The sequence below is a fragment of the Ranitomeya variabilis genome, chromosome 7, assembly GCF_051348905.1.
Source record: "Ranitomeya variabilis isolate aRanVar5 chromosome 7, aRanVar5.hap1, whole genome shotgun sequence".
Lineage (NCBI taxonomy): Eukaryota > Metazoa > Chordata > Amphibia > Anura > Dendrobatidae > Ranitomeya > Ranitomeya variabilis.
Window position 1 is genome coordinate 160415479 of NC_135238.1, and position 18362 is coordinate 160433840.

An 18362-nucleotide genomic window follows, 5' to 3' on the forward strand; every position below is an offset into this window, starting at 1 on the left:
GCGTGGCTTTGCGTTTTGTGCCTATCTTTAGAATGTAGTCAAATTATGTATCTGTGTTTTTGAAGGTTTCTACATTGGAGACATCGGTTTGGTGAACCACAAGATATTTTACAAAGGGTACATTGAAAATGGTTTATTCTAAGCTACCTGCTACCTGTTAACCCTTTGGATGCCTGCACTCGCCAATATTGGATTTAGGCTATGTTCACATATCCAGTAATCATCAGAATGGATCCAGCAGCAATCCTGTGAGGGAAAAAAAAAGTTGTGCAGACACCACTTTTTTGTCTGGCTAAAAAAAAGCTGACTTCAACTGGATGCGGGTTTTTTTTTTTTTGCTCTTTACATTGAAGTCTATGAAAAATGTATCAGTAAAATGGCCATCCGTTTTTCTTTCATTTGGAAAAAATCTGTTTTTTTGCTTACTGGATCAGTTACAAATGGAAGAAAGCGGATGGATGTTTATCAGCTCAGTTCTCCATAGACTTCAATGTTAGAAAAACTGATCTAGTTGAAAGTAGTCTGCACGATTTTTCTGCCAATTGATTACTGCTGGATCTGTTCTAAGTGGACATGTGAACATAGCCTTACCTTCTTGTGATGTTCCTGAACAGTCTTTAATGTTCTTAAAGGTTACATATAGTCACGCAAAGTTAAAAGTCCAAAGCCTGAGCTTGGACAATCAGATTTTGCCGACCAGTTGCCTCCTGCCTTGTTATCGTGTGTAGGTTTGTCAATGACGCTAATCAAGCTTGGAGATCCTGGTGTATGATCAGCAGAATCTTGCAGTAGTGCAGTCTCCACTTTTTTTTCACACTTAACATTTAAAGGGACTCTGTCACCCCCTCCAGCCGTTATAAACTAAAAGAGCCACCTTGTGCAGCAGTAATGCTGCATTCTAACAAGGTGGCTCTTTTAGTTTTTGGTGCATGTATTCCCAAAATAATGTGTTTTATAAATTCTCCAAAATACCTGCCTTTCGCCAGGGAGGCAGGTCCTCACCCCCCTGCTTGAAACGCCACACTGCAGTCACTCAAATCTTCAGGGGCGCTGGGCGCCGCCCCCTCCGCGCTGTGTTCGCATGAAATCCGGCGCTTGCGCTGTGTAGTACTGTCTGGTGCAGGCGCAGTGAGATTATTTTGGGAATACATGCACCAAAAACTAAAAGAGCCACCTTGTTAATTAGCTCAGGTTATCTGTTTTCCAACTAGCATATTGGGCCAACTCCCTAGCTCTTGATGGATTGAGATGAACTTAAAGCAGTTGTCCAAAACGTAACAATTTGATATTAAAGAAGCACTCCTCCTCCAATCAAAGTTTATTGTCTTAATATATTGCAGTCATCATATTATATAGCACTATTGTGAAATTTTTAATATTTTCACCCAAATTTCCGTTTTTTTTCACAAATAAACTCAAGTTATATCAAAGAAACTTTACCACTATCATGAAGTACAATATGTCACGAGAAAACAATCTCAAAATCACTGGGATTCGTTTAAGCATTCCAGAGTTATTACCTCATAAATTGACTTTGGTTAGAATTGTAAAAATTGGCCCGGTCATTAACGTGTGGGTTAAAGGGACTCTGTAAGCACAGAATGACCGTTGAAACTAAGTCCTGCTGTTCGGTGCTTCACAGCGAAACCAATTACATACCCCTTCCCACCTGCTTGGTTTCCATTTATCTTCACCCTTCTCTGGCTCTATGAAACCAGAGCTGTCAATCAAATAAGAGTGGGTGGACATTGAGGGTCAACAAGCAGGTGGGAAGGTGTTTAGAAGTGATTGGCTCCGCCATGAAGCATCAAGCGATGAGACTTGGTATGAACAGTCAATCTGTGCCGACCGAACCCCTTTAAGATCATGACCAGTGTATTTATTGCAGATCCCTCACAACCAAACACAACACAATATCCCAAAACTGAAAGGGATTTTACATCATGTACTTTCCTGCTATATGTGAACTCATTACTAGAGATGGGTGAACCCGAATAGTAAAGTTTGGCGTCCACACCGAACACCTACTTTTTGGCACGGACACCAAACAGACTTCACCAGGAAGTCCGTGTTACTGTTTGGGTTCGGCCCAAGGTGTTTGTCGCTCTGTCATGTGCAAACACTGAGGCTGTGTTCCCAGCCGGCCCAATAAACTGCGATGACCTCCCTCCAGTGAGATCACCGCTAACACAGTGAGAAAGTCTCAGTGCAGAGGCGAGTTCAGAGTGAAATTATCCCGGTGAACTCACTTCTACACCGTGAAACCTTTTCTCACTGTGTTAGCGGTGATCTCACCGGAGGGAGGCCATGCAGTGAGCTTGTCGTCACCAGGCAATACCTTTTGTATAAAGGTGACATCAACCCCACAAATATGAACCCCCATTTACCAGCCTGAGAATACCAGCCCCCTGTTATCTGCTTTAGCAAGGCTGGTTTTCAAAACTGGGGGGACATACACCGTATTATTTAATTAAAGAATTTAAAAAAAAAAAGCGTGTGGATTCCTCCTAATATTGATTACCAGCAGCCCCTAGCTGTCAGTTTTGCCTTGCTGGTTATCAAAAATACAGAGGAACCCACACTGGGTTATTTTTTTTATTGTTTTGAGCGCAGGCACCGATTGCTCACTGTTATTAGCGACAGCAGGCGCCGGCTGATGGGAGCAGTAGTCCCATCAGCTGATGCCAGTGACCAGAGGTAAACTTGATACCTGCAATCACAGCTGCAGGCTCACGCTGTCATTTGACATCATGGGAACCATGGCTGTCTGACCTCTGGTAATGATTTTACCGCCGATCGGAAGTAGTGTTTTCCGTGCAGTCATGCACATGACAGCATGGCAAACAATGGACGTCCGGGCCCCCCATTCAAGTGAATGGGATCCATGTTCGGGTTCTGTTCTGAATCCCGAACCTGAATTTTTATTTTTTTTTAACAATTGGCTGAACCTGTCATAAGTGGATGGATTTTGCGCTTTCTTGATCCCTGCTGCGGTTCCTGAGATATGGTACTTTTATATGATGCTAATTTCTTATGATCTTTACCAAGGGGCTTGGCTTATAGGACAATTATACAGAGCAGCCCAAGGACATGCTCCCCATCATTCTACACGGCATTTAAAGGACATCTAAGGGTATGTTTCCACGTTCAGGAAACGCTGCGTTTTTGACGCTGCGTTTTTCCGCAGCGTCAAAAACGCAGCGTCCAGATGTTACAGCATAGTGGATGGGATTTCATGAAATCCAGACTCCACTATGCGTTAAAAAACGCATGCGTTTTTGCCGCGAAAACGCATGTGTGGTGCGTTTTTTCTAAATGCAGCATGTTGCTACTATGAGCAAAACACGCAGGTACACCGCAGGTGACCTGCCAGTGACCTCAGGGGCAGTTTTGGTCAGGATTTTACCTGCATAAAATCCTGACCAAAGCCTGAAGCAAGCCTGAACGTGGAAACATACCCTAACAGTAAAATCAACCCTCCTACATGGAGATCATAGAAAGCTGAATAAAATTAAACCTGAGATCTGAAGTCTTATTTCAGAGAAATCCATCTTTTTCTTACATGAAAATGAGCTGTTCGGAACTATGGTCCGGACATAGATCTCTCTGAGAATCTGCCTCCAGAGCTTATTTTAAATGAAAGGTGCCTTTTCAATGTGAAACATGTAATGGCTGACTATCTGTTCTCCTGAAATACATATCGCTCACTGATAACACCCCTTTCTTTAGGATAGGTCATCAACCTCAGATCAGTGGAGGTGCGGCACTCTACATAGCGCCGGCACCAGGACCAGACCGCTGATTGGTGGGAAGCAATCAGTTTTGGAGCTGCACAGTTCGTCATTCGTATAGTGTCTGCGGCCGGATGCTCCCCTTCCACTTCTATTTTGTGAATGAAGGCTATTCACGCCGTAACGAAGCACATCTGGATGGCACGAGGACAGCTGATAGGCGGGGGTGAGGACTCGATCTGATGTTGATAACCTCCTAAGGATAGACCATCAATATGAAGATCCACATATCAAAGGTGATCCAGCGGGGAACATGTACTTCTATTAAGATGCAAAATGTATTAATCCATATATAAAAAAATGTTACTATGGTGTACCACAAAAATGGAATGAACATCAATACACATCACAGCATATTGCATTATAGCAACATTTTAATGGAAGTACATGTTCCCTGCTGGATTACCTTTCGTATGTGGATTAGCTTGGACTAGTTGCTCAGCTCTTTTCCGTGTGGGGTCGGATGTGGAGTAGCCCGTATTCAGGTGAGCTGACTTTTCTTTCATTTTTTGCATCAATATTGAAGTACCTGAAATCTGCTTTAAGCCCGTGTTCACATGTAGAAAAATTCAATTATACTTGCATATTTCTGTTGCAGATTTAACTGCGGCTTTCACCCTACTCCATTTACTAAGAATTATACAGGGTAAAATGATCAACAACAATCCTCAAAATAATGAGCAGGCTGCAGATATGAAGCTATCCCATGCTTTTATTTTCATGCACATTTTTTTCCCAGTAATGGGTAAATGGGATTTTGTAAGAACACTTTACTTGGATTGTACTGAAAATCGCTGTGGATTTGCAGCATGGAATCCACACCACATATCTGCGACGTGTGAACTTGGCCTTAGGTCGGGTATAGACAAGTATATGAAAAATCTTTTCCTGCTACACATTTAAAACTACATGATCAAAATAGTTTCTTAGGTTAATAATGGAAATGTATCTGTAAAAAGTTGGGTAAAATACAAATGATCTGGGCGGAATCTGATTTTCTCTTCTGCAACCATAGACTTGAATGGGCAAGTCTCATCTGAGAAGCCCTATTGAGTTCCTGTCTGATTATTACTCGAACGTCACGTCTGTATCATACGCTTGTCTGAAATGGGCCTCTATAAGCATTACTAAGAGGAAGAACTTTGGCCATTACCACACTGAGTACAGGGCGGATGGCATGACTATGTCTCCAAGACAGTGGCCACACTGAGCAATTGTATTTGTTCTCCCTAATGTGGCAACCCATCTGGTCCTCCGGGGCAGCCATGGGCTCTTCTAAGCCCTGCCATGTACATCATGAGGTCACAGGGCCTAGCAGGAATCAGAGGTACCCCGGATGTCGACGTGAAGCCATGGAGGGCCACACTGGACGCTCATCTCTAGTCCCATATTTGGGAAGGATTGGCCATTGAGGATGAGGTTACGTCAGCTAGTACGAACAAGAGGAAATATGTTCAAGAATGGGATCGATGAACTTTCCAAGATACAATAGGAAAAGCCATCGGCAAAATGGTCACCAAGTTGATTATGTAAAAGTACAAAAACAAAGAAAAGCATTGCAGCGCCTTTACTGTTTTGTTGCCCGAAACCAAAATACCTGCCTATCAGCAGAAGAAAAGACATAACCCGCACCCCCGAATATTGTGCTGAGATAGATCTGTAGAGTTTTGTAATAGAAGAAATTTTCTACCATCAACTATATCCAAGAAACAAGTGTCACTCATAACTCTGGAGAGTTGCAGTGTAAAATGTGTATATTTTCAGTTCATCCACTAGGAGGAGCTGTTAAGCTATTCAAATATCTTCGGGAAGCTATGCACTAAATCAGGATCAGCCTTAAAGGGATATTCTCACATTGTGGAAGTTGGATATAAATAGGGAATAACTTCCCAACTGCTGGGTTCCTCACCGATCCCAAGAATTGGGAGTAAATGGGGTGGCTGTTCTTCGTGTGCACTGCCACTACTCTATTCATTCTTAATGGGACCACAGGAGCTAGCCGTAAGTATGAATGTAGCAGTGGTGTATACGATCGACCACCACACTGGGCAGTTCAGAGCCCCGGTTCTCTTTATCAGCAGGGGTATAAGCGGTTGGATCCCGAGCAATCAGGGAATTAGTCTATAGACAACTTCCAAACTTGAGAATACCCCTTTAAGCTACATTCACACATCTGGTTTTCTCATTCGAGCGTTGCACATTGACTTTTATAGTTAAATGGATTAATTCACCTATCCGTGTTCTGAACGGTTCTGCCCATCTCTCTTCCTTTAAACTCTGTGCATGTCTTAGGGTACTGTCACACAGTGCAATTTTGATCGCACGATCCGTGACGTCGCAGCGTCGTATGATTATCGCTCCAGCGTCGTAGACTGCGGTCACACGGTGCAATCACGGCGCTGGAGCGATGCCGAAGTCCCCGGGTAACCAGGGTAAACATCGGGTTACTAAGCGCAGGGCTGCGCTTAGTAACCCGATGTTTACCCTGGTTACCAGCGTAAACGTAAAAAAACCAAACAGTACATACTTACATTCCGGTGTCTGTCCCCCGGCGTTCTGCTTCTCTCCACTGTGTAAGCACCATAGCCGGAAAGCAGAGCGGTGACGTCACCGCGTCACCGCTGTGCTCGCTTTCCGGCCGGCAGGCGCTCACAGTGCAGAGAAGCTGAGACGCCGGAGGACAGACACCGGAATGTAAGTATGTACTGTTTGTTTTTTTTACGTTTACGCTGGTAACCAGGGTAAACATCGGGTTACTAAGCGCGGCCCTGCGCTTAGTTACCCGATGTTTACCCTGGTTACAAGCGAACACATCGCTGGATCGCTGTCACACACAACGATCCAGCGATGTCAGCGGGTGATCAAGCGACGAAAGAAAGTTCCAACGATCTGCTACGACGTACGATTCTCAGCAGGGTCCCTGATCGCTGCTGCGTGTCAGACACTGCGATATCGTAACGATATCGCTAGAACGTCACGAATCGTACCGTCGTAGCGATCAAAATGGCACTGTGTGACGGTACCCTTATACTCAATTCTCATCTCTATTTGCAGATTAGATTTGGCCTTTGAGGTCTTGTCCGCATCCGATTTAACTAACCAGTGTGAAGTATCAATAGAAAAAAAAAAAAGGTTCAGTTTACCTCCTTCAATTTGTAACCTCTTCACCCCCAGCCTGTTTTCACTTTCCTGACCGGGCCAATTTGTTTTCAATTCTGACCACTGTCACTTTATGTGATAATAACTCTGGATGCTTCAATGTATCCCAGTAATTCTGAGAATGTTTTTTGATGATATGCTGTAAATTTTGTGTTTTTTATGAAAATGTTGAAAATGTGAAAAAAAACACAAAATTTGATAATTTTGTAATTTTTAAACTTTGAATTTTTATGCCCTCAAAACCAGATAGTTATACCACACAAAACATTTAAAAAATGACATTTACTACATGTCTACTTCACATCTACATCATTTTTTAAACACCATTTTTTTGTTAGGATGTAAAACAAAAGTAAGTTTATCAGCAATTTCTCATTTTTCTAATAAAATTTCCAAAACCAATTTTTTTTTAGGGACCTCATCCCATTAGATGTGAATTGAGGGGACTTTGTGACAGAAAACACCCAAAAGGGACATTTTAAAAACTACACCCCTGAAAATGCTCAAAACGACATTCAAGAAGTTTGTTAACCCTTTAGGGGCTTTAACAGAATTAAAGCAACGTACAAGGAAAGAATTAAAACTTTACTTTTTCCCACAAAAATATTGCTTTCATCGCAAATTTTTCATTTTCAAAAGGATAAGAGGAGAAAAAGAACTGCACAATTTGTTGTGCAATTTCTTCTAGGTACACAGATATTCCATATGTGGGGGAAACCTACTATTTGGGTGCATGTCAGGGCTCAGAAGGGAAGGAGCACCATTTGACTTTTGGAGCGCAAAACTGGCTGGGATAGCAGATGCCATGTTGCGTTTGCATAGCCCCTGATGTTCCTAAATAGTGGAAACCCCCCACACAAGTGACTGCATTTTAGAAACATGACCCCTCAAAAAACGTATCTAGATGTGTGGTGAGCACCTTGAACCCTCAGGTGCTTCACAGAATTTTATATTGAATAGTAAAAATGTTGCTTTAGCCTCAAATTCTTTTTACAAAGGTAACAGGAGAAAATGGAACCTGAAATCTGTTGTACGATTCTGAGTACACTAATACCTTCCCATATGTGGTGGAAAACTACTGTTTGGACGCATGGCAGAACTCAGAAGTGAAGGAGTGCCAATTGAATTCTATAGAGATGTCATGTCACGTTTGATGAGCCCTGACATGCCAAAACAGGAGAAACCACCACAAGTGACCCATTTTGGAAACTATACTTCTTGAGGAATTCATCTAGGGGTGTAGTGAGCATTTTTTACCCTCATTACGTTGTAGTACCCAGTACATTATGCCCAGCTCGTGTTTCTAAAAACATACAACCCGTATATGGCCGGAGTCGCACTACAGCGAGATACGGCCGAGTCTCGCAGGTTGAAAACAAGCTCTGGCACCGGCACTCCAGGGCGGAGCGTGCGGCTCCATGTATTGCTATGCGGCCGCACGCTCCGCTCTGGAGTGCCGGTGCCAGAGCTTGGTTTTAACCTGCGAGACTCGGCCGTATCTCACTGTGTGTGATCCTGGCTTTCATCGCTACAAGAATGCCAAACATGGACTCTAAATGTGGTTTAGGCACACTGGGACTCAGAAGGGAGGGGAATTTAGATTTCGGAGCGCAGAATTCGCTGGATTTCTTTTGAGGGGAGCCATTGCGCTTCTGCAGAACTTTTGTGTTACCATTAAGGTGGAAACCCCTATATTTCTGTTAACAGATGACGCCCGATTGGGGATTTTTTTGTGGATTGAGTTGAAGATTTTATTGGAAACATTTTACATAACGATTGGGTTCACATTTCTACGCTGAGCACTTACTTTTGGGTTTCCTTCTAAATCTCAGAGTGACGCTATTCAGATAAAACCCCAGGGGATCTGTTCACTGTAATAAGGCAGCAGAGTTAATCTGGACTGCGTCTGGCCTCTGTTCAGCCTTGTGCTTATTTTCAGGAGTGCACAAAACTGTGGCGGACCGCGCTTCCATCTGCCTCATTATAGGGAATCTTATGTTGGGGGTTCCATCTGAATCATATATTTCACAGATTTACACGGAAACCCTAGTGTAAGAGCTCAGGGCAGGATAAATGTGAGCCAAGCCTGAGGCTTCGTGCACACTTTGCGGTTTTTGCTGCGGATCCGCAGCGGATTCGACGCTGCGCATCCGCAGCAGTTTTCCATGCAGGGTACAGTACAATGTTACCCTATGGAAAACAAAAACCGCTGTGCCCACGATGCGGAAAATTCATTGCGGAACCGCTGCGGAAAAAAAGGAGCATGTCACTTCTTTCTGCGGATTCCGCAGCGGTTTTCAACATGCACCAATAGGAAAGTGCAGTTGAAAACCCGCAGAAGAATCCGCAGAAGAAACCGCATGAAAATCCGCAGTGAAAACCGCAGCGGTTTTTCACTGCGGATTTTCAAAAACCGCTGCGGAAAAATCCGCAGAAGAATCCGCAACGTGTGCACATACCCTGACTGGGATCTTTGGGAGGCAGAATGAACAAATCAACAGCAGGTGAAGAATTGTATTTATGTTTGGCTGCTGTCACTCACTAAAATACTTTTTTTTGCAAAAATAAACACAAAACAAAACTATATATTTATATAACTTATATTTCCATTGACAAACGATGGACTTGAGTGGGGACTTGCTTTTTTGTGGATTGATTTGAAGCTTTTGTTAGAAACATTTAACATAACATTTGGCATCACATTTATCTGGTGCTCTACACTGAGCACTTAGATCTGGGTCTCTATCTAAATCTCTGAGTTATGTGATTCAGATGAAACCCCTGAGAGATCCATTCACTATAAGGAGGCAGCAGAGTTACTCTTGTCTCCATCTAGCTTCTGTTCACTGTTGTCCTTCTTTTCAGAGGTGCACAAAACTGACCGATGGCACTTTTATGTACGCCTTAAAAGATGGACACCACCAGATCGTAGGCCAGACAGCGTCCACAGTGCCTCCATCTGCCTCATTATAGGGAATCTTTCTTTGGGGCTTCTATCTGAATAACGTATTTCAGAGATTTACATGGAAACCCCGGTGTAAGCGCAGAGCGCAGGATGTGAGGCGAGCCTTACTGCGATCTTTGGGAGGCAGAATGAATAAATCAACAGCAGGTGAAGTATTGTTTTTTTATGCCATTCCTGGTGCAGTATAAGTGATTAGATTACTTTATTCTTTGGGTCGGTGTGATTACAGCGATGCCAGATTTATATCAGTTTTTATGTCTGGCTGCTGTCACACACTAAAAGATGCTTTTTTTTTGCAAAATCAAGTTTTTGCATCGCCATATTTTGAGAGCTATAATTTTTCCTTATTCTGCCATCAGAGTCCTGTAAGGGCTTGTTTTTTGCAGTACGAGTTGAAATTTTTATTGGTACCATTTTCGGGAAGATGATATTTTTACATTTCTTTCTATTCTGATTTTTGGGAGGCAAGATGCGCAAATGCCAGTAATTCAGGAATTTTTTTTGTGAGGTATTTTTATAACATTCCTCGTATTGTAAAATTGATGACAACTTTAGTACGATTACTTGGATACCGCATTGATATAGTTTTGTTAGACAGCCTGAATACATGGGAATTCCCTAACAAACAGGCAATCCTTACATGTATTCAGCCTGGCTAGCAGCTGTAAATCATGCAGCTGAGGTGAGGAAAACTTAATCACCCGAGCACTAAAAAATACTCGGAGATCACCCGAGCAACAATGCTATTTGCTCATCACTAGTCACTACAACAGCAGTTCGCAATTTTCAATCAGCAACATGCCCTGCTGCTTGTTTCTGGAAAACACACATGGAGTCAAAATCGTCACTACACCTGTAGATAAATTCTCAAAGGGTTATAATTTCCAAAATGGGGTCACTTGACGGGGGATTTTGCTCTACTAGCACGTAGGGGCTCTGTATATTCAGTCCGCAAACTATTCTAGGAAAATTTGTGCTCCAGGAGGCAAGTAGCGCTCCGTCCCTCCTGAGTCTTGCCGCGTGGCTAGGCAGTACTGTACAGCCACATATGAGGTATTTCTACATTCAGCAGAAATTGTGGGACAAATTTTGGTGGCATTTCCCCTTGTGAAAATGTAAAGAGAGGGTTTTTAAGGATGGGTGTGATTGAGGCATGTTTGAAGCATGAGGGGAAGACACTAGTTGTTAGTGATAGGTTGAAGAGATGGGTTAGGGTTGGGATGAAGACTGTGGTGAGGTTTGGGAAGAAGTGGGATGGAATTGGGTCAAGTGCACAGGTTATGAGATGCGATCTTGAGAGTAGAGGGGAGAGTCGATCTTCTGTAATGGTGGAGAAGTGGGTTTTGGACCGATTCAAGAGCAACAGCTATTGTGGTGTTACATAAAGCGTCAGCGGCATCCACATTGTGTAAGGAACTTATGTCTATAAGAGGTAGAAGGGATTCAGAGAGTAACTGTGGATCGAGGTGTTTGATATTTCTGCAAAGGTGTGCAAGTTTGTGGAGTGAGGATTGTGGACAAGGAGAGAAGGTAGAGAATATAAGTAGGTTGTAGTCAGAAAGAGAGAGCTGCGAGTTAGAGAGGTTAGGCCCCTTTCATACATCAGTTTTTTTGCCATCAGTCACAATCCGTTGTGAAAAACTGATGCGACGGATTTGTTTTTTCGACGGATCCGACTAGTGGATCTGGCTAATTGGATCCTAAATAAATCGGAGCATGCTCAGTTAAAAAAAACGGAATCTGTCGCCGGATTCCGTCATTTGACGGATCTGGTGCCATAGGCTTCCATTCGAGCAGAGGACGGACGGCGACGGATCTGGCGAACAACGAATGAAATGTGAGGCCATCCGTCGCTAATACAAGTCTATGAGAAAAAAACAGATCTGGCGGCACCAGTAGCCGGATTCGTTTTTTTCAAAATTCGACGGATTGTGACTGATAGCAAATGATGTGTGAAAGGGGCCTTAGATAGGGAGCAGAGGCGGGTGAAGATGAGGTCCAGTGTGTGGCCACCTTTGTGAGTGGTGATTTGTATAGGAGGCTGATGTGCAGTACCGGCCGCTATCAGAAGAGGCCCCCGGTCAGCGAGAACAGCTGATGGGCGGGGGCACTGGGTGTCGGACTCTGACCAATCACACATCGGGCACCTCTCCTAGGAATAGGTCATGAATGAGACTGTAGTGGACAACCTCTTTCAATAAAGCCAAAAATGCAAGTTTGGTGCTGCCGGTCTCGTACTGACCCAAACACTCATATTTCCAGGCCATTTTTCTGCCGAATGACCGCAGAGAAAACAAAATCCAAAAAAACAATGGTGGAATTACATTTTTTTTTTTGCTATTTCCCTTCACTTGGAATTTGTTCCTTCTTTTCCTGTCCATCCCGAGATAAAACAAATGGCGTCATTCGGAAGTTCAACTACGACCCACAAAAAAACAAGCCCTCACGTGGCTCCATCAGCCGCAAAAGGAGAAGGTTATAGCTCTAGGAAAAAGGGAAGGGAAAAATGGAAGGGCAAAAACAGAAAAATTGCTCGGTTCTTAAGGGGTTAAGCAATTTCCAAAAATCCCATTTTGCTAATTTACAACAAAAAAACCCTATTTTCCGGAAGTTTGTGACTACGGAGCGGACACGCACGCCGCTCATTCATCCCTGCAGTAAACACACAGCCTGAGCCTGAGGTCACCGGGTATAAATATCCTTTCGCGCCTTCTTATCTGCCTGTAAATAATCCCACGTCCGGAGCATGCGCGGTGCCGCACTCAGCAGCTGTCACTTCACGTAAACCTGCGCTCGCTTCCAGCCCGCACTTTCCACACAGCAGACAGCTCTCCGCCTCGTTAAAATAAAATAAATGAAACAGAAAAAAAAATCTGATTATTTTCTATCCCAACCGGTGCCGTGACGACCACTGCCATGTACGCGAAGAAGGCTCGTGTCTATGCCACTATCCGAGTGGAATATGCGACTGTAGGCGGGATGACCAAGATGGCGTGTGTGCTGGAGCCTCCGCTCCGGATGAGCGTGCTGTCTGTGAGTATGTCACCGGGGTCAGGCCGCACCCAGCCCGGGCAGCGCCTGTGTGGGGGAACGGCACCGGCCGGGGAGGGTGGGCTTGTGGGACGAAGGCCTCTGTGCCCCGGGCTCGTACAAGTGCACAGGCTGCCATCAGTAGTGGGCAGGGGCTGAGGTGTAATGCCCGCCCATAGCAGCACTACAAGTCCCACTGCGGCCGGGGCATCCTCACTGTGTGTCGGGCCCCTGCCCAGCCTGCAAGGGGGCCACGGAAAGTTTCTGTGGGTGTTAGGGCGCACTGCACGCGTTGCTAGGTTACAGCCCTGCGCCACATTGCTCTTGTGTTCATAGAGAGTTGATGTAAAGGGGAAGTGTGTAGATAAGTGGTCCCAGGGGCCGGTGTGTATATATACTGTACATGTGGTGACGGGGAGGCCTTGTGTATAAACCCTACATGTGGTGACGGGGGACCTTGTGTATAAACCCTACATGTGGTGACGGGGGACCTTGTGTATATACCCTACATGTGGTGACGGGGGGCCTTGTGTATATACCGTACATGTGACGGGGGGGGGGCCTTGTGTATAAACCCTACATGTGGTGACGGGGGCCTTGTGTATATACCCTTCATGTGGTGACGGGGGGCCTTGTGTATATACCCTACATGTGGTGACGGGGGGCCTTGTGTATATACCCTACATGTGGTGACGGGGGGCCTTGTGTATATACCCTATACTGCTGCCCGCACCTCCTTTTGGGTACACATGCCCGTGTAAGCAATCTGTGGTATTTTTTGTGCTATTGCAATTGCCTTTGTGCTCCAGGTCGTGGCTTTCCCTTATCTGGTGGGTATTTTACCCATGTTCACACACAGCATGCTGTCTAAATCTGGTCATTTAATCATGTTTAAAATGGTGTGTATTTTTTTGCTTCCCCAGATTGTACATCACAATTAGGTATGCACTACACCCTTGCATCCTAGTGACAGCTAGCATTCAGGGAGGTGGTTACTATTCTTAGCCATTACTGCACTCTGTAGGACAGGCTATGTATTATTTTGGGCATGTGCAATTAATACCCTTTTCAGAGTGATGCGGTGCTGTGGCCGTATTATGGGCCTTTTGTTTGCATAGGGATATGTCACATCCCTTTGTTTTTAATGTTTTTAAATTATGTTCTGTCTTTTGCATATTTGTGGAATAAAGCTGTTACTATGATATTTATATGGTGGTGACTCCCGTTTTTGTTAGGCCCACCTTTTTTCTCTTCATATGTTATACCCTACATGTGGTGACGGGGGGCCTTGTGTATATACCCTACATGTGGTGACGGGGGGGCCTTGTGTATATACCCTACATGTGGTGACGGGGGGCCTTGTGTATATACCCTACATGTGGTGACGGGGGGCCTTGTGTATATACCCTACATGTGACGGGGGGGCCTTGTGTATATACCGTACATGTGACGGGGGGCCTTGTGTATATACCGTACATGTGGTGACGGGGTGCCTTGTGTATATACCGTACATGTGACGGGGGGCCTTGTGTATATACCCTACATGTGGTGACGGGGGGCCTTGTGTATATACCCTACATGTGGTGACGGGGGGCCTTGTGTATATACCCTACATGTGGTGACGGGGGGGCCTTGTGTATATACCCTACATGTGGTGACGGGGGGCCTTGTGTATATACCCTACATGTGGTGACGGGGGGCCTTGTGTATATACCCTACATGTGGTGACGGGGGGCCTTGTGTATATACCCTACATGTGGTGACGGGGGGCCTTGTGTATATACCCTACATGTGGTGACGGGGGGCCTTGTGTATATACCCTACATGTGGTGACGGGGGGCCTTGTGTATATACCCTACATGTGGTGACGGGGGGCCTTGTGTATATACCCTACATGTGGTGACGGGGGGGCCTTGTGTATATACCCTACATGTGGTGACGGGGGGCCTTGTGTATATACCGTACATGTGGTGACGGGGGGCCTTGTGTATATACCGTACATGTGGTGACGGGGGGGGCCTTGTGTATATACCGTACATGTGGTGACGGGGGGGGCCTTGTGTATATACCGTACATGTGGTGACGGGGGGGGCCTTGTGTATATACCGTACATGTGGTGACGGGGGGGCCTTGTGTATATACCGTACATGTGGTGACGGGGGGGCCTTGTGTATATACCGTACATGTGGTGACGGGGGGGCCTTGTGTATATACCGTACATGTGGTGACGGGGGGGCCTTGTGTATATACCGTACATGTGGTGACGGGGTGCCTTGTGTATATACCGTACATGTGACGGGGGGCCTTGTGTATATACCGTACATGTGGTGACGGGGGGGGCCTTGTGTATATACCGTACATGTGGTGACGGGGGGGCCTTGTGTATATACCGTACATGTGGTGACGGGGGGGCCTTGTGTATATACCCTACATGTGACGGGGGGCCTTGTGTATATACCGTACATGTGGTGACGGGGGGCCTTGTGTATATACCGTACATGTGGTGACGGGGGGCCTTGTGTATATACCGTACATGTGGTGACGGGGGGCCTTGTGTATATACCGTACATGTGGTGACGGGGGGCCTTGTGTATATACCGTACATGTGGTGAAGGGGGGCCTTGTGTATATACCGTACATGTGACGGGGGGCCTTGTGTATATACCGTACATGTGGTGACGGGGGGCCTTGTGTATATACCGTACATGTGGTGACGGGGGGCCTTGTGTATATACCGTACATGTGGTGACGGGGGGCCTTGTGTATATACCGTACATGTGGTGACGGGGGGGCCTTGTGTATATACCCTACATGTGACGGGGGGCCTTGTGTATATACCGTACATGTGGTGACGGGGGGCCTTGTGTATATACCGTACATGTGGTGACGGGGGGCCTTGTGTATATACCGTACATGTGGTGACGGGGGGCCTTGTGTATATACCGTACATGTGGTGACGGGGGGCCTTGTGTATATACCGTACATGTGGTGACGGGGGGGCCTTGTGTATATACCGTACATGTGGTGACGGGGGGCCTTGTCTATATACCTTACATGTGGTGACGGGGGGGGGGGGGGGCTGTGTAGGGGGGGGCTGTGTATATACCATACCGTACGTGTGGTGACAGGGGGAGGATCCTGTGTATATCAGGTTTATTGTGAGGCAAGGAGTACAGAACTTGGCGCCAATTCATTAAAGGAGTGTCTGCTGCTAGGACAACATCTTCTCAATCTGAATTTTTGATCCCTTTAAAGTAAAACTCCTATACTCCCCTCCCATGCCGTTCCAGAAGTGTCGGCACTCACGTTCCCCGGGGCTCATTTGCAGTTATGTCACGCGAGACCTATACCCAGTCGCCGCTGGTGTCACTCTCTGAGCCTTAGGACGTAAAAATAATCAACCGAAAGTGAGAGCTGGTGCTGGACGCTCTCTTCTTCTCAATTAGGTTTACTTGCGTCTGAAGATGCGGAGAGTGACACCAGCAGTGATTTGGTGCAATCTTGAGTCATAACCTCACATGGGCTCAGGAACGTGAGTGCTGACACCACTGGCACGGGAGGTGAGAATAGGATTTTTATTTTTCAAGGGAGCAAACATTCAAATTGAGAAGTTGTCCTAGTAAAGGACAATCTGTTTGAGTTCTATTCTTAGTGAAGGTTTGTGATGGAGTAAGAGGCGTCTGACTCATTAATGAAGCAGTCTTTCCCCTCCTCCCATCAAAGTTTTTATCCTCTTAATATATTGCAGTCATATTGGCTATGTGCACACGATGCGGGTTTGCTGCGGATCCGCAGCGGATTTTTCCGCACAGAAACGCTGCAGATCCCCACAGTATAATGTTATTCAATGAGGAAAAAAAAAGCTGTGCAGAAAAATCAGTACGGAATTGCTGCGGATTTCAAAGAAGTGCATGTCACTTCTTTTGTGCGGATCTGCAGTGTTTCTGCACCCTTCCATGTTAAAATTCCGCAGTGGCAAAATCCGCAGCAATTCCGCATAAAAACCGCACAAAATCCGCGGCTGCGGATTCTGCCAGGAGATGTGGATTTTGTGCAGAAAATTCTGCACCTCTTTTCTTGCGTGTGCACATAGCCATTATAAGAACTGTGCACTTACTACTGCTCAATTTGCCTTTCTACTCAGGGACTTTTGCTGTAAGTTTATGACTCATACAGGGAAAATTGACCTCCTGTTTCTACATCGATCATAGATGATTTCATTTTGCCAGTTTTTAAAGGGAATCTGTCACCCCGAAATTCGCCTATAAGGCCACCGCCAACAGGGGCTTATCTACAGCATTCTGTAATGTTGTAGATAAGCCCCCAATTTAACCTGCAAGATAAGAAAAACACTTTAGATTATACTCACCCAGGGGCGGTCCCGGTTTGGTTCGGTCCGATGGGTGTCGCGGTCCGGGTCTGGCGCCTCCCATCTTCATACGATAACGTCCTCTTCTTTGCTTCCTGCTGCGGCTCCTGCACAGATGTACTTTGCCCTATTGAGGACAGAGGAAAGTACTGCAGTGCACAGGCGCCGGGAAAGGTCAGAGAGGCCCAGCGCCTGCGCACTGCAGTACTTTGCTCTGCACTCAAAATGGCAGATAAAGTACACCTGCGCCGGAGCCGCGGCAGGAAGCAAAGAAGAGGACGTCATCGTCCCTGGGTGAGTATAATCTAACATGTTTTTCTTATCTTGCAGGTTACATCGGGGGCTTATCTACAGCATTACAGAATGCTGTAGATAAGTTACTGATGCCGGCTGCCTTAAGGTACCGTAACATTAAGCGACGCTGCAGCGATATAGAGAACGATGCCGATCGCTGCAGCGTCGCTGTTTCGTCGTTGTGTGGTCGCTGGAGAGCTGTCACACAGACAGCTCTCCAGCGACCAACGATGCTGAAGTCCCCGGGTAACCAGGGTAAACATCGGGTTACTAAGCGCAGGGCCGCGCTTAGTAACCCGATGTTTACCCTGGTTACCAGTGTAAATGTAAAAAAAAACAAACACTACATACTTACATTCCGGTGTCTGTCGCATCCCCCGGCGTCCGCTTCCCTGCACTGTGTAAGCGCCGGCCCTAAAGCAGAGCGGTGACGTCACCGCTGTGCTCTGCTTTACGGCCGGCCGGCACTGACACATTCAGTGCAGGGAAGCCGCCGGCGGGGGACGTGACAGACATCAGAAGGTGAGTATGTAGTGTTTTTTGTTTTTTTTTTACTTTTACAATGGTAACCAGGGTAAATATCGGGTTACTAAGCGCGGCCCTGCGCTTAGTAACCCGATATTTACCCTGGTTACAAGTGAACACATCGCTGGATCGGTGTCACACACACCGATCCAGCGATGTCAGCGGGTGATCCAGCGACGAAATAAGGTGCTGGCCTTCTAGCTCCGACCAACGATGTCACAGCAGGATC

The 18362-nt window shown here is 45.9% G+C and overlaps 1 protein-coding gene across 2 annotated transcripts in view; it reads left to right on the forward strand.

Moving 5' to 3' along the window:
• Nucleotides 1-12634: 12634 nt before the first annotated feature.
• ARMC8 (armadillo repeat containing 8) overlaps nucleotides 12635-18362 on the forward strand; it is a 116004-nt gene continuing 110276 nt past the window's right edge. The window contains exon 1 of one of the 2 annotated variants that reach the window (XM_077272138.1): nucleotides 12635-12948. In XM_077272138.1, coding sequence (XP_077128253.1) covers nucleotides 12832-12948 — 117 coding nt within the window. In that variant the 5' untranslated portion in view covers nucleotides 12635-12831. The remainder of the gene's footprint in view (nucleotides 12949-18362) is intronic. The other variant, XM_077272139.1, reaches the window with a different exon arrangement.